The 15,436-nt window shown below is 41.2% G+C and overlaps 1 protein-coding gene across 5 annotated transcripts in view; it reads right to left on the bottom strand.

Moving 5' to 3' along the window:
* Positions 1–2,284: 2,284 nt before the first annotated feature.
* The window catches only part of USP24 (ubiquitin specific peptidase 24), a 146,493-nt gene continuing 133,341 nt past the window's right edge, over positions 2,285–15,436 (bottom strand). For all 5 annotated transcript variants that reach the window (XM_061184164.1, XM_061184167.1, XM_061184166.1 and 2 more), the window contains 8 exons: positions 15,063–15,176; positions 13,340–13,405; positions 11,242–11,308; positions 9,736–9,814; positions 5,647–5,722; positions 4,646–4,732; positions 4,195–4,305; positions 2,285–3,195 (listed from right to left, as the gene is read on the bottom strand). In XM_061184164.1, coding sequence (XP_061040147.1) covers positions 3,133–3,195; positions 4,195–4,305; positions 4,646–4,732; positions 5,647–5,722; positions 9,736–9,814; positions 11,242–11,308; positions 13,340–13,405; positions 15,063–15,176 — 663 coding nt within the window. In that variant the 3' untranslated portion in view covers positions 2,285–3,132. The remainder of the gene's footprint in view (positions 3,196–4,194; positions 4,306–4,645; positions 4,733–5,646; positions 5,723–9,735; positions 9,815–11,241; positions 11,309–13,339; positions 13,406–15,062; positions 15,177–15,436) is intronic.

Raw genomic sequence — 15,436 nt, 5'->3', positions numbered from 1 at the left:
TGCAGAGGTTGGCAGCTGGTCACTGGGAGGTGGGGAGGAATGGGTGTGGACCACAGAAGAAAGGTCTGGAGCAGCAAACACCCCAGGAGAGGGGAACCATGTGGGCAAACGCAGGACATTAGGGGTGAGGCTGAGACCTGCGGGGTCCAGCAAGAAATCCAGCTTGACCAGGGACGTGATTTATGCTGGGGACCATTGGGAGACCTGAAAGCTATGGGGGAGATGTCTACAGGCCATTGGTCTGAGTTGAGCACATCCTTATCCAGCTTTGCAAATGAATCCTGAAATGGTCAGGGTATCCACAGGAGGAAACAGTAAAAGGCTTACAAAAAGACCCACTGCCCCTCATTATTAAAGAGTGGACCTTATTCACACTGTCAGTGCAAAGTACAAAAAGGAATCAGCACCATTTCCCACCAGGTCACTGGCCCCTGGCACCCCTTCCCCCGACCATAGCCATTTTCTGATATACACAGAAAAATGTCAGTGAACCCCCAACTCTGTTTTTGAAAAATTTATTTTATACCCTCAGAAGCTAAGAACTGCCACTCAGTGAACCAAATTTAGAATTAAGTTTCTTCCCTAGTCTATCTACTTCCTTTTGAAATTTTATAAACAAGATTTTGTACACAAGAGGTAGCAGAGGAAAATTCCAGTCTGCTCGTTCCAAGCTCAAAAGGTAACGGCGCACACCTCGATGTTAGCAGGGAGGGTGGAGCAAGACAGGGTGAGTCTGGTGACACGTGCTCTAGGCCCGCGTTTGTTCCGTCAGGACCGTGTGTGGGCTCCAGGGGAAGTCACGGGCCAGGTGCCCTTCGGAAGGCTCATTTGCGTTCTCTCCCAGGACGCCTCTAAGGGGCTGACTCGGCCATCCTAAGAAGGGCCTCACGAAGGGAGCTTCTTGAGAACACACAGCATTGAGTTTAGTTGTGCAATTCCTACTCGATTTGCAGACCATTTTGAAAGATTTATAAAAACATCTTCATCCAAAAAATTGGCAGTAAAAATGACCCTTCTTCCAAAGTAAGCCTGTCATAATTGTCACTTTGTTGTATGACATTAAAAAAAAAGTCATCAGCAGGTTCGTAGACTGCAGCCATTGGAAATCAAGGTTACTGGCAAAGTGAAAGTGATGTTCCTTGCAGCAACAACGTGAGCAAATCAACCAGGGCACCTAGTATCAGCGACAGGTGATCCTGGTCCTGATGAACATGACTGAGGAGAGCAGGTGCTGGGGGCTGTGGAAGGCATTGTTTCCACAGGAACGAAGGGACAGAAGCGGCAATTTCACTCCTGAATCTGGGCTCCCGAGAGTGCAGCTGCCAGCGTGATATCCTCACGCTTTATCACGGCTGGCATTTCAGCGTCACGCCCTGTGGGGTCGCTTTGTGAGGATGGGGGCGGAGGGGACGGCTGGGGAGGTAGTAGGACATGGGGTATTTGTGTACTCAAAATCCGTTTTGAAACATCACATTTGAATTTGCAAGAACATCAGAACCACATAAAATCTGCCGGCTGCCTCTGACCCTTTCCCTGGGGCGCAGTTCTGCTCTCAGGTGTCGGCCCTCCACCTACTCAGTGTCTTTTGACAGAAGCCACCACCAGCCTGTCATGCAATCGCAAACTGCAGCCTGGCTGCACCGTAACTTCAGCCTTCGACCGTGAGATGACAGGGTCTGCAGTGCGCAGCGGGAGCAGCTGTCTGTCCTGTCACGGGCCCACTGAGCCTCTCTGACTCTGCAGACCTGTGACTGGGGCCACTCGGCTCTTCCTGAGGTTCCCCTAGTCCTGTGCGTGGTGAGCACAGGACAGGGCAGGGCACACAACTAAAGGCAAACAGGGTTGAAAATGTGTGTAGTGACTCAAAACCCAAAACATATAAAATATACGAAATATGTTGGCATCCCCCCTCCCCTCCAGAAAAAGGGGGAGCTGGCATCTAACCTGAAATGAGTGCGTGGTACAAGACTTGGGAAACCCAACTAAATGGATGGCTGTTCAGTTGCTTACTAGTTATTTCTTGTCCCCATCTTTTTAGTGTCAGTTAGTCATGCTGAGGAGAAACTAAGTCTCAAATTCCTTCTCTGCATTAAAATGTCTAGAAACTCACAAAGCAGTTGTCTTTCAACTCAAATATTTAAACTTCATATACAACCAGTACCAAGGGTTTCAGTATTTTTCAGCAAAAGCAAATGATTGCAGGTCACATGACTTAAGACTACAGTTTATTCAATATGTCTCCAAGCATTAAAAAGATGATTTTATGAAGTCAAACTCAATAAAATTATATCTTAAAGTGCTTTTTATTTTGCTCTTTTTAAAATTTGTTTTGGGAACAACTCGCAACTTCTTCAGTAACTGATGTCAAAGAACGCACCCTGTACTTCTGGAGAACACAGCATTTTTTTTTTTATTGCTCTTTCAATCTCAATTATATCAGAAAAATACCTTAAAGAGCTTAATTTCCCAATTTTTGATCCTGGTAACATTTCATCAAGATCCAAGTTTATGCGCAGAGCTCTCATCCAGACCCACCTGAAATTCTATACAAATAGGGAGACATATTAAATACAAAGGTCTGTGTAAACTGAATTCTTTAACTACTATCTTACAGTGAAAAGGAATTTTTATCACATATCTTTACATCATTTTAAATTGGATATTCCTATTCAATGTTACTGCAAGATTAAAAATTTGCCCGCACTCATCTAAAGGCAGCTTGCTTTTTTTTTTTTTTTTTTAAATATAAAAACCAAAGGAATTTCTTTTGTAGCATCATAGAGAAAGCAACAGCTTTATCCTCACTCACTCTTGTTATGTTCATGTAACAAAACAGTCTGCCACCGGCTTTATTTCCTAAAATCTCCACAAAAGTGTCAATCCACATATGGACTGTGCCCCGGGTCAGCGGATCCACAGGCCGGGGTTCTCCTGCTGCCAAACAGCTCCCAGGCCTTCCCCGGGGGCTGAAGAGTGCTTTCCTTAAAACACGTGCTCCTCCCATCACGCAGGCTCTCCCGGTCCAGCCTCCAGGCTCTTCTAAAGGGTTCAAGGATGAGATTCTGATTTCAAAAAGGTCCTGAGCATCCAGTAACCGTGACGTGACTTCTCATCATGTGCTGGGCACGTCCCCTAGGGATCGACATCGTCCAGGTCACTTCTTAACTCGCCGATCATCATGGGCGATTCAGAACCCTTTGGGAAAGGAAAAGAAGTTAAATATATACAGAGTTAAGTTAGAGAAAAAAGTTTTTCTATGCCAACGGACTTGTGTTCTGCAGTTTAAACATGTCCTCATTTAACTACTTAATGTTTATCAAAGGGCAACAAAACGTAACAAGTGTAACACCTTATACTTGATAATTCGTGATTATGCAAAACTTTCATTTCTGTGTTCTCATTTAGTCACAGAAACAACCTAGTGACTTCCCTGCAGTCACAATGTGGTCTTGGGTTAAATCAAATCACTATGCTGAGTCTCAGTTTCCTTCTGTGAAATCAGGGTAACAGCGACCTCACAAGGTTGTTACGAGGATCCGAAAGATTTAGAAACAAACAAAACAGCGCACAGAACATCAGCAAGATTCATTTAATGAGGGCTCTGTGCCATGCACTGTGATGGAGCTACAGAGGTGGCTTTACAGAAGGTTACAGACCAGAGGGAAGACACGATACACGTCATTACATTTAAACCTGCTGCATTATTTTGCACATAGTAGGTGTTCAATAAATATTGCATTCCTTTTTCTACTATAGCGATTAGTATTACAAATACTTTAAAAATAAGCTTAAAATTACTCTTTGACTCCCCTGACAAACAGATTTCAATGGCATGAGGCCCTTCTTTTCAAGGGTCTGTGTTTCCAGGAAGGCTGGTGAGAGCGGAAGGAGGAAGGGGTGATTCTTCATAACCCAGCAGAACAAGGTACAATCTGGAAGGACCACATCTGCAGCCTGGCTTTATCAGGACGCTCTCCAAGCTCAGCAGAACAGCCAGCAGAGACTGAGGCCAAAGCCTGGCTTAATTTCATGGTGCAGCACTGTTCTGCTTTCTAAGCACACAGTGAGTGAGTCCTGAGCAGAGACTACTGGAGGGTGCAGCTGGTGTCTCCTTTCTCTCTTGATTATGGAGATTCTCTTTGGAGAACCTCAGAGCAGGCGCTGCCCTTTCACACAGGACATGCCCTACTGTACCTGCTGTAAGTGCCTCTCTCCGTTCTCATTCGCAGGACTGCTCTCCGACCCGTTACTGCTTCCCGACTGCTCCTTCTCATTCAGCAGAGCTGTGGCATATGCTAACGTGTCCTGCCGGAGATTGAAACACAAGAAAAAGTTAGGGGGTGTGCAGTGGCAGCAGCATCACTGAGGAAGACTACCCTTCACTTGACCTTTGGAGGTGGTGCCTTCACATCAACCTCTATGGCAGTGGGGGCCAGACTGACCGACCCTCATTGCTTTTCTTCCAGGCAAATAACTCTCAAACTGTACACCAACTTGCTGTCTTTTCACAGAAAATCAATTGTTTCTTCCAGCCTTACTCATTTTTAACCTATACCTCTTTTCTGAGGCTGCAGTTTCTGAGAAACATACTAAAAATCCTACCTAAGGGATTTCAAGCCACACAAAACCAAAAGACAACTCTCACCTGAGCTGAAATTGTTCGCTGAAAGGTTTTTCCAGTTGATGTTTCATTAGAGACATTACTCTGCGGTGTCCAGTAATGTTCTGACATCTGAGACAGAAAGTCAAAAATGCCATCAGAGGACTTCCTGGGTGGTCCAGTGGTTAAGAATCCGCCTTCCACTGCAGGGGACGCAGGTTTGATCCCTGGTTGGGGAACTAAGATCCCACATGACGCAGGGCAACTAAGCCCGTGTGCCGCAACTAGAGAGGCTGCGTGCTGCAAACTACAGAGCCCACGCGCCACAACTAGAGAGAAGCCTGCACGCCGCAACCAAGATCCCACGTGCTGCAACTAAGACCCGACGCAGCCAAAAACATAAATAAATAAAATAAATATTAAAAAAAAATGTCATCAGAGATGACAAATAAGCCCACGTGAGCCCACGATTTCTACCATTAGACATTACAGTACAAAAAGCATCTAGGGACTTCCCTGGTGGTCCAGCGGTTAAGACTTCATGCTCCCAATGCAGGGGCCCCAAGTTCGATCCCTGGTCAGGGAACTAGATCCCGCATGCCACATCTAAGAGCCCGCATGCCGCAACTAAAGATCCCGCATGCGGCAACAAAGATCCCACGTGCTGCAACTAAGACCTGGTGCAGCCGAATAAATAAATAAAATAGAAATAAAAAGCATCTAAAATAGCATATAAATTGACCCAGACTTTCTGTCACATCAGGAGATTCTTTCTTAGAAGATTCCACTCCCATTCTCAAGAGCTCACTAAAATATCAATATTATCTCTTATATAATCATCCTTACCTTTTTACCCATAAAATTAAAACACATGTATTAAGATACAAATTAAATGCATAAAGATAGGTATCAACTGTACTAAAAAAAAGTCTGAACTCTGAAAATATTTTGAGGACAGTCTCCAAATTAAGTTTGAGATTTTTCCTGATAAGATATGCTGCTATTGATTCCTATGTTATAGCCAGAAAAGTTAAAAACTCTATTACCTTCTTCTGCAGCCACTGTACAGCCCAACTCCAGTGATGGGAGTTCTCCTTGAAGTATTCTTTAGCAGCAGGACACCTGGTGATTGGAGGAAATTTTTATTAGCCAAATGCTTTCTCTGCAAATATACTTCTTTAATATATAGTACTTTAAAATTTGGAAACAATTGCTACTTTCATTAAAGTTCAGTTGCCTTTACAGTAAATGTGTACTTTTTTTGGTTTGGACACATTCACATGTTTAAACTTCAAAAGGCAGTAAAAGATAAATATGTGGTGAAAAGTTTCTTATCTACCTCTAACTCACCCACTTCATTCTATTAAAATTCCAAGTTGGAAAATGAAAAATAAAACAAAAATACCCACAACAAATTGTACACTTAATAAATAACCTATTTATTTATTTATTTAAATTAAAGTATAGTTGATTTACAATGTTGTGTTAGTTTCTGGTGTACAGCAAAGTGATTCAGTTATAAATATACCTTTTAAGATTCTTTTCCATTGTAGGTTATTACAAGATGTTGTATATAGTTCCCTGTGCTATACAGTAGGACCTTGTTATTTATCTATTTTGTATATAGTAGTGTGTATCTGCTAATCCCAAACTCCTAATTTATCCCTCCCTCACCTCCTTTCTCCTTTGGTAACCATAAGTTTGTTTTCTATGTCTCTGAGTCTGTTTTTATTGTAAATAAGTTCATTTGTATCATATTTTAGATTCCATATCTAAGTGATATTTGCCTTTCTCTGTCTGACTTACTTCACTTAGTATGATAATCTCTAAGTCCATCCATGTTGCTGCAAATGGCATTATTTCAATCTTTTTTATGGTTGAGTAGTATTCCATGGTATATATATATACCACATCTTCTTTACCCATTCCTCTGTCGATGGACATTTAGGTTGCTTCTATGTCTTGGCTATTGTCAAGAGTGTTGCAATGAACGTTGGGGTGCATGTATCTTTTCAAATTAGAGGTTTTCTCCAGATGTATGCCCAGGAGTGAGATTGCTGGATCATATGGTAACTCTGTTTTTAGTTTTTTGAGGAACCTCCATACTGTTTTCCATAGTGGCTGTACCAATTTACATTCCCACCAACAGTGTAGGAGGGTTCCCTTTTCTCCACATCCTCTCCAGCATTTATTATTTGTAGACTTTTTAATGATGGCCATTCTGACCAGTGTGAGGTGATACCTCATTGTAGTTTTAATTTGCATTTCTCTGATAATTAGTGATGTTGAGCTTCGTTTCATATGCCTATTGGCCATCTGTATGTCTTCTTTGGAGAAATGTCTATTTAGCTGTTCTGCCCATTTTTTGATCGGGTTGTTTGTTCTTTCTGTTATTGAGTTGTATGAGCTGTTTGTATATTTTGGAAACTTAGCCACTGTCGGTTGCATCATTTGCAAATATTTTTTCCCAGTCCATAGGTTGTCTTTTCATTTTGTTTATGGTTTCTTTTGCTGTGCAAAAGCTTAGAAATATAATTAGGTCCCATTTGTTTATTTTTACTTTTATTCCTATTGCCTTGGGAGACTGACCTAAGAAAACATTGCTACGATTTATGTCAGAGAACGTTTTGCCTATGTTCTCTTCTAGTAGTCTTAAGGTGTCCAATAAATGACCTCTTGATAAAGTCAAACTAGTCTTTAACTTTTGTGATTTAAATAAGAATGATATTATGGGAAAAACAATTTTAAAATGTGATTTTGGAGCCCCCCAGCTTTCCATTTTTATTTGCCCATCTAGAAAGCTGTCCTTATTTGAAGACACTACCGATGGGGATATTGCCACTAATGTATATAAAATGTGATATGTGCAGGGTATGGAAGCACATATAAAGACACTACTGATGTCTGGACCGTGTATCTGCTGGCATCAGACATGCTATGTGGCCCCAACATTACTTGGAAATGTCACTTTTAGGCAAGGGCTTATGATGACATGTTGCCAATATGAAGCCTAATTAATGAACCCACAATTGTGGCAGGATGATCTCCATCTGTGTCTACAATGTTATGTCATCTGGAAAACGCGTGTTCATGCATTATTTCAATGGGGCTCTCATTTAAATCTGTTGAGGATGCTCAAATGCAGCAGATTAATCCCAACAGATTTCTCATTCTCATTCTGGTACAAGTCCAAGGATGGCAATACCCATGCCTAAGAATCAGCGAAAATCTGGAGCAAAATAAATTAAACTATAAAAAGAGCTCGGTGCAAGATTCAGTGACGGCAGTGCAGTCTGCTCAATAACCTTGGGTTACACTCCTGTATATATATCCTGAAAAGACAAAATCTCTAATTTGAAAAGATACATGAACGCCAATGTTCACTGCAGCACTGTTTACAACAGCCAAGACATGGAAACAACCCAAGTGCCCATCAACTGACGACTGGTTTAAGAAGATGTGGTGTGTGTGTGTGTGTGTGTGTGTGTGTGTGTATATATATATATATATATATATATACACACACACACACACACAATGGAATATTACTCAGCCATAAAAAGAATGAAATATTGCCATTTGCAGCAACATACATGGACTTAGAGAATATTATACTTAGTGAAGTTAGACAAAGAAAAATATTATATGATATCATTTATATGTAGAATCTAAAAAATAATACAAATGAATCTATATATAAAACAGAAACAGACTCACAGACATAGAAAACAAACTTATGGTTACCAGGGGAAAGGCGTGGACGGGGAGGATAAATTAGGAGTATGGGATTAACATACAAACTACACACATACAACAGATAAGCAACAAGGATTTACTGTACAGCACAGGGAACTATATTCAATATCTTATAATAACCTATAATGGAAAATAATCTGAAACAAAATATATAACTGAATCACTTTGTTGTATACCTGAAACTAACACAATATTGTAAATCAACTATACTTCAATTAAAAAAAAAAATAACCTTGGGTTAGCATGCAGTCACTCCGATCTTTTGTTGGCCAACGTACTAAATCGGGGAGCTGAAGTTGCAAACCACTCAGGTTCCTTCTAACATTGAGAACCTTTGCTTTCCAAGGGTCTATTGACAGATGAATAGATAAGCAAAATATAGTATACATATATCTATACAATGGAGTATTATTCAGCCTTAAAAAGAAATGGAATTCTGATACATGCTACGATGTGGATACACCTTGAAGACATCATGCTAAGTGAAATAAGCCAGTCATAAAAGGACAAATACTCTATGATTCCATTTATGTGAGGTACCTACGACAGTCAAATTCATGAAGATTAAAAAGTAGAACGATGGTTGCCAGGGGCTGGAGGGAGGAGGAATGGAGAGTTATTGTTTAATGGGTACAGAGTTTCAGTTCTGGAAGATGAAAAAAGTTCTGGAGACTGATCGTGGTGATGTCTGTGCTAACAATGTGAGTGTACTTAATGCCACTGAATTGTACACCTAAAAATGGCTAAAATGGTGAATTTTATGTTACGTATATTTTAGCACAATTAAATAAAAAGAAAAAAGAACCTCTGCCTTGAAGTCAGTCAGCCTGTGATCAAGTCCTACCTCTGACGGCAGGCATGTCACTTAAACCACCTATGATATGGGACTAATAACAGTACTTAACCTCATAAAGTTGTTGAAAAGGTTAAATGAGAATACAGGCAAAGTATTTAGCATAGTGCCTGGGTTCATAAGTGTAATTAGCTGTTATATGACTGTCTCTTGAGAGACAATTTTGAAAGTGGGGACCTAGAAGCCGACACAGTTGGTAGTTAACTAAAGATCTCTTGAGTGAAGGTTCATGAACTCTTTGCTGTCGAGGTCCCTAAATCTGCCTTGGACTCCTGCCCTTCCTGCATAAAGCCTGGTGGTTTAGCATTTTTTTTTTCCCTTGGATTACACAAGATCTGTTACCTTTAACACTCCCCCTCCACATCTCTTGGAGATCATTTGAATAGTTGTCTGTACCATCCCAGCAAGCATGCCCTGACTGGGTCAGATTCTCTAGGTACTAAAACAAGGCAGATTTTTTCCTCTGGTCATATTTGACTTGTAACTAAAACACCATTTCCTCACTGCATTTTGAGTCAATACTTACTTCTGAGCAAGAGTTACAAGAAATTTGACACACTGGTAGCAGCGACTGCTGTCCACGTGATTACTGTGGTGCATCAGAGCTGAAGGAACAGAAGAGGAAATTTTAACAATAAAGCACTAAACTGAAAGTGGGTCCAAGTAATAACAGCTCTCTTGTTCTGAAAATTTAAAACAAACTATTTTGATAAGCAGATAAGAAACTTAACAAAAACATGGTGGTGCTGACTCAACAGGAGTCCCTAAATTCTAATGGGTAGAAACACTAAGTAGTATTCAAGAAACACACAGGGTGGTGAAAGTTCGACTTTTACAAGAACTGAAAGGAACTAAAATTTATAATGGCTGATAATTCACCTAGAGACCTTCAAAGTTCTCCATCCACCACACTACTGACAGAGAGTAGTTAAAATACTTTTACTGTGATAAATGGAAATGTATGGTATTAGTTCAGTTCAACAAATATTTTCTGCTCTTTGCTTTTAGCATTTAAAGATGAATACAGCTGATCCTTGAACAACATGGGTTTGAACTGTGCAGGTCCACTTATATATGAATTTTTTTCAAGAAATACATATAGTACTACACAATTTGTGGTTGGTTGAATACTCAGATGCAGAACTGTGGATACGAACGGTGGACTCTGGAACTTGAGCATCTGTGGGTTTTGGTATCCGAGGTGGGTCCTGGAGCCAATGCCCTGCAGGTACCCAGGGATGACTGTAATGCCTGGTCCCTGCTCTTGAGCAGTGTATGGTCTGTAAGTTGCAGAGAGCCCGGGGACTGCCCTGAGCAGAGTACACCATTCCAAAGGGGGTGGCCTAGAATGCTGTAGCTACAGAACCTTTCTAGCATAAATTTCCTTTCTGCAATAAAAAGAGATCCTAAAACTTCTCTTAATACGTAGCAAAATCTAAAATGACTCAAGTTAACTGGAAACACAGGTGGATGGTGGGAGTTGGATAAGACTATTTTTAACTAAACTCTTCCTAAGAAATAGCTCATTAAAGCCACTTTAGCCTTCTGAAAAAGAAAACTCTGTCAAAAAACTTTTATGAATAGACAATAGAAATTTGGGTACATTCAACCACAAGTAAAAAAAAAAAAAAATTACATTTCATGAGCTTGACAATATCCTGTGTCTAAGGTTTTAGTTTTTTCCTCCTCAATGGCTACAGAGTGGGATGAAAGATTTCTTGCTTAAGTGGACAAACTTTAGCTTGTTGAAGAAAGTCACAGCACCCCCAAATCTTACCTGACCCAGTAAAAGGACCTCAAACTGTGTCTTACTAAAAGTAGGAGAGTGTCCAGGGCGATAAGATCCTCTGGCTCTAATTCTCCTGACTAGAATGAGGGAGCCCAACAGCCCTGACCAGACTTCTCGTGGCTTCCTCACTGATCCACGCCAGGCAGAGCGTGTGGGGCAGACCCGGGGAGGAGAGACTGGCTGGAACGATGAGCTCTCTGCACATTTACTGCAGACACCTCTTCGTAAGGCAGCCATACTTGCCTAGTAATCCATTTTCTGTCTCAAACACAAATTTGACTCGCTCCACTTGTATGGGATCCTCAATGACCTGGGAAAAGTAGGAAACAAAGGCTGGTAAATGAAAGAAGGAACTTGGGTTACAGCCACTGGTGCCTTTAAAAAAAATAATTCAAGAGATTATAGTTTCTAACAGAACAAAACCAAATACAAACAAATATCAAGTCATTGCCGTATTTCTCAACAATATATTAAATTTTAAACTAAACACGAAAAACTATTAACGTAAGTAATATTTGAAGATACACTCACTTCCTAATACGTGTTCTTACCAATAACATCTAGAGTTCTCTGTGGGTTATATGGACGCGTATTTCATGATCCCAAGGATAAGAGGTTTATGGTTTACAAAAAATGTGTCAAAGTTTTGATATAACACATGCTCTACAAGTTGATGTGGAGGTTTACACCACGCCAAACAGGGCTGGAGCTACATCTTACTCTCGCTGTACTTCTAACGCCCGGGCACTGAACCGTGCATGGTGCAGTAAACTAAATGGGTCTGCTGTTGAGCAGATGAACAATATGCAGTCCCACCCCAAGGAGCGACAATCTTCCAAAAGCACTAGGACCAGAAGGCGGTAAAGACCAGAAAGACAGACTTCTTAGAAATGGCACCCATGAGGTACTGCCATATTCAAAGGTGTTTATTAAATGCCTACCCTGTGCCAAGGCCTAAGGGACCTAAAGGGAACCCAGGCCCCCCCCCCACCACCACAGCCTCTCTTTAAAAAGCCCCTGGGCTAGTCTCTCACTGGCTCACAGTCAGTCACCAAATTCTACTGATTCTCTTTCTAAACACCTACTGTTCTGGCCTTTGCTCCCTCTACTCCTGTCTCTCCTTAGTACAAGCCTTGTTATTTCATACTCAGATTACTGCCACAGACTCCTATGTGGTCTTCCAGTTCCAACCTTGCCTCCTCCTTTAGTCCATCCTTCAAGACAACTGCTGGGGGAATCTTTCTAAGACATAAATCAGGTCACATTGCTTTCCTGCTTCAAACCCTTCCATGGTGCCCATCACCGACGGCAAAAGTTACTAACTTAAATGTCTACAGAGCCCAAGACGACAAGACATGAGCCACGCGGCAGACAAGAGGAGTGGTGAGGACACTGGGGAACGGGAGACCACAAGCCTCATCGAGGGGGTGCGCCGCGGCTGTTCTAGGTGACGGGCTGTGGAGGAAACGGAGCCAGTGTGGCCAGATTACTTGATTCCTCAAGACAGGCTGGGATCCAGAAAGTAAAAAACAAGACAATCTGCGCCAACTTAAACAGACATGTAGGTGGAACTTGGCCACCAGAGTGTCACCACTGACCTACAGGGAAAAGTCCACACGCACTGGTACCTGAAGCCTTTCCTGGTCTGCTTTGGGCTTCTTCCCCAAGCCCTACGAGTTCCCACTCCTTCTAGCTCTACCTCTACAATTCACTGAGCAAACCAGGGGTTTGGTGGAGAGCATGGGATCCAGGGCCAGTTGCTTGGCTCAGATCCTGGCTCTGTCACTTACTGAACAATGGCCTTGGGCAGCTCACTCCACCTCTCTAAGTTCAGCTTCTAATAAAACTATATTTCACTGATTACAACTGAATTTTAGCCCCTGCTTTTCATATTTCTGAAATTGGGATGCACCCTACAGTGGATTACATTTCAGTTTTTTGGCTCATGAAGATATTTTCAGTAGTACCCAGACAGTCAGTGGTGTCTCAGATTCGAGTGAACTGTAGAGCCAGCCGTTCACCTCTGCCGGTCACAGGGTCACACAAGATCACATTTGAGCTGATCACAGTTTCCTGTCCATGGTGAGGCCTTTGCTCTCTGCACTGTGATTGCCTGTGTACTTGTCTGGCTCCCTCACTAAACTGCAAGTGCCTATGAGGCAGTTTATTATCACTCACTTCTAAATCAGTAATGCATGGAAAATGGCTGATATGAAGAGGACTCAGTGAGTGCACATCAAAGGAACGCAAAGGCAACACAAGGACATACAGTTTTTATTCATGAACACATGCTGACTAGTAAATACCTAAATGCAAGTGAATTAGAACATTTATGACTTACCAACATCTCATGAAGTAGTTGGAACGTATTCTTTAACTCATGGGGTGGAGCTGTTTCTAGTTGGTTCTGAAATATTTTTTAAAAGCATAAAGATTTTAGTAAGTCTTTAGTGGAAAGCACACTGGAGTGGCAATCAACAGTGCTGGATTCCAGCCCTAGTTCTACCACCTCCTGGCTGATCTTGGGCAAGTCGTTCCCTTCTCTGCGTCTCAGTTCCCCAAATGCTAAATCTGGGGACTGAAACAAACAACCTCTATGGTCCTCCCACCTGTAACCCTCCTTGATATTTTACTATGAAATTAGGAAGGAGACAGGAAAAAAAGCAGAAAGGAAGGGATATAATTTTCAGTCACTAAACAGGCCTAAATTTATACTTATATTTCATTTATACATATCCTATTTTGTTGAACATGCTGGAGTAGCTATGAAAATGCAAATGAGAGTGTTCTGAGATCAGCATGCTATGAGTGAAATATATAACAAAATTCAGCTTAGGAAGTGGAAAAATCTGCCAAGATACACTAAGTGAAGAAAGCAAGGTTCAGAAAACTCACACTCCTGTGCATTTTAGTAACGTTATACATATGTGTAGTGGGAAAGGATACTGCATTACAACACCGCATCTGCAAGGTGCCAGGTACGGTACTAAGTAAATGAATGAGGCCTGGAAAGACATATACAATGTGACAATACTGATCCGTGGGGTAGGGTGGAGAGGGGATGAGCCTGGCTGGTGGTGGTCAAGGTGGACTTTGGCCTTGCTTGCACGTTTTAGTTTTTCACCAAGAGAATGCAGTTATATATTATCCATGTAATTAAAAATTAAAGATTAAAAACAAATAAAAATGCTAGGTGTAGGCTTAAAGGTTTTTCTAATAATCCCCAGCAAGGTAGTAAACAATATGGTTAAGAGCACAGCCCTGGAACCACACTGCTGATGTTCAAACTCCCACTCTGCCACTTACTGGTTGTGTGACCCTGTGCCTCAGTTTCTTCAATTGCAGAATGGTGATAAAAACATATCTACCTCAAAAGACTTATGTACTTGAGAATTCAGTGAGTTAAATAGGTAATATTCTTGGAACAGTGCTTGGCATCCAATAAGTGCAACATAAATAATTACTACACGCTGATCAGAGCTTCATAAATGAACTACATACATCACTATTTCAGAAGGTGACAAAAATCAATCTACTTTTGATATTTTAGATGCTGCCTGGGGAAATAATCTAAAACTGTAAAACCATTTTACACAATAATGGTCACCACAGCATTATCATTAACTATAAAGTATTATTCTTAATAGTTAAGAATTGAACCCAATGCAAATCTGCATCACTAGGAAGGGAATGGCTAAGTAAATTACGGTACCTGAGAGAATGAAATATACTCAGATAACTTTTAATGATACGGAAAATACTTATAAATGTCAAGTGAAAAAAAAGGACACAAAATCATAAAGACAATAAAATCCCAATTACGTTAAAATACATACATAGAAAATAAAAGGGAAATGTATGAGAATAGTGTAAATGCTAAGATTTTGAATTCTTTTTTATTCTTCATTTAAAAAAAAAAACCAGTTAAGTATATACTATTTTTATGATTAGGAAAAACAATTAAGGTTATTAAAAGAAACACAGTGCCTGGGAGCCAAAGGAATGCTTTCCTCGTGTCTCACCCACAGGCTCTCAGGCTATCATCGGGTTTCCCGAGGTCCTACCTTAATGAAATGCAGCATGGTGAAGGAGAAATGCTCGTTACAGAAACAGCAGTACACCACCATCTCAATGAGCGCCAGCAGTGAGCCCGTCAGCTCTCGCAGAGCAAACATTACCTAGCGGGAGGGCAGAAGAGGAGTCAGCCTTTCTTCTGTCACAGTTTACTGTTGATATGCTGTTTCTGACTTTCACTGAAATTTGCTCAGATTTATGATCATCAACATTGCCTCAAAATAGTCTGAGTCTGTCTTGAGAGTTAACACAATTTGTGCAAATGTACACCTTTCTCTCGGGAGTCACTTTCATCAGATTTTTAAAGGTAAATCTCCCCCTCCCCCATTAAAATAACCACCGATAGATCCAAAAAATACACAAT

This window comes from Eubalaena glacialis, chromosome 3 (assembly GCF_028564815.1).
Source record: "Eubalaena glacialis isolate mEubGla1 chromosome 3, mEubGla1.1.hap2.+ XY, whole genome shotgun sequence".
Lineage (NCBI taxonomy): Eukaryota > Metazoa > Chordata > Mammalia > Artiodactyla > Balaenidae > Eubalaena > Eubalaena glacialis.
The sequence above is the reverse complement of the archived record's forward strand: the minus strand, read 5'-3'. Positions and strand labels throughout refer to the sequence as shown.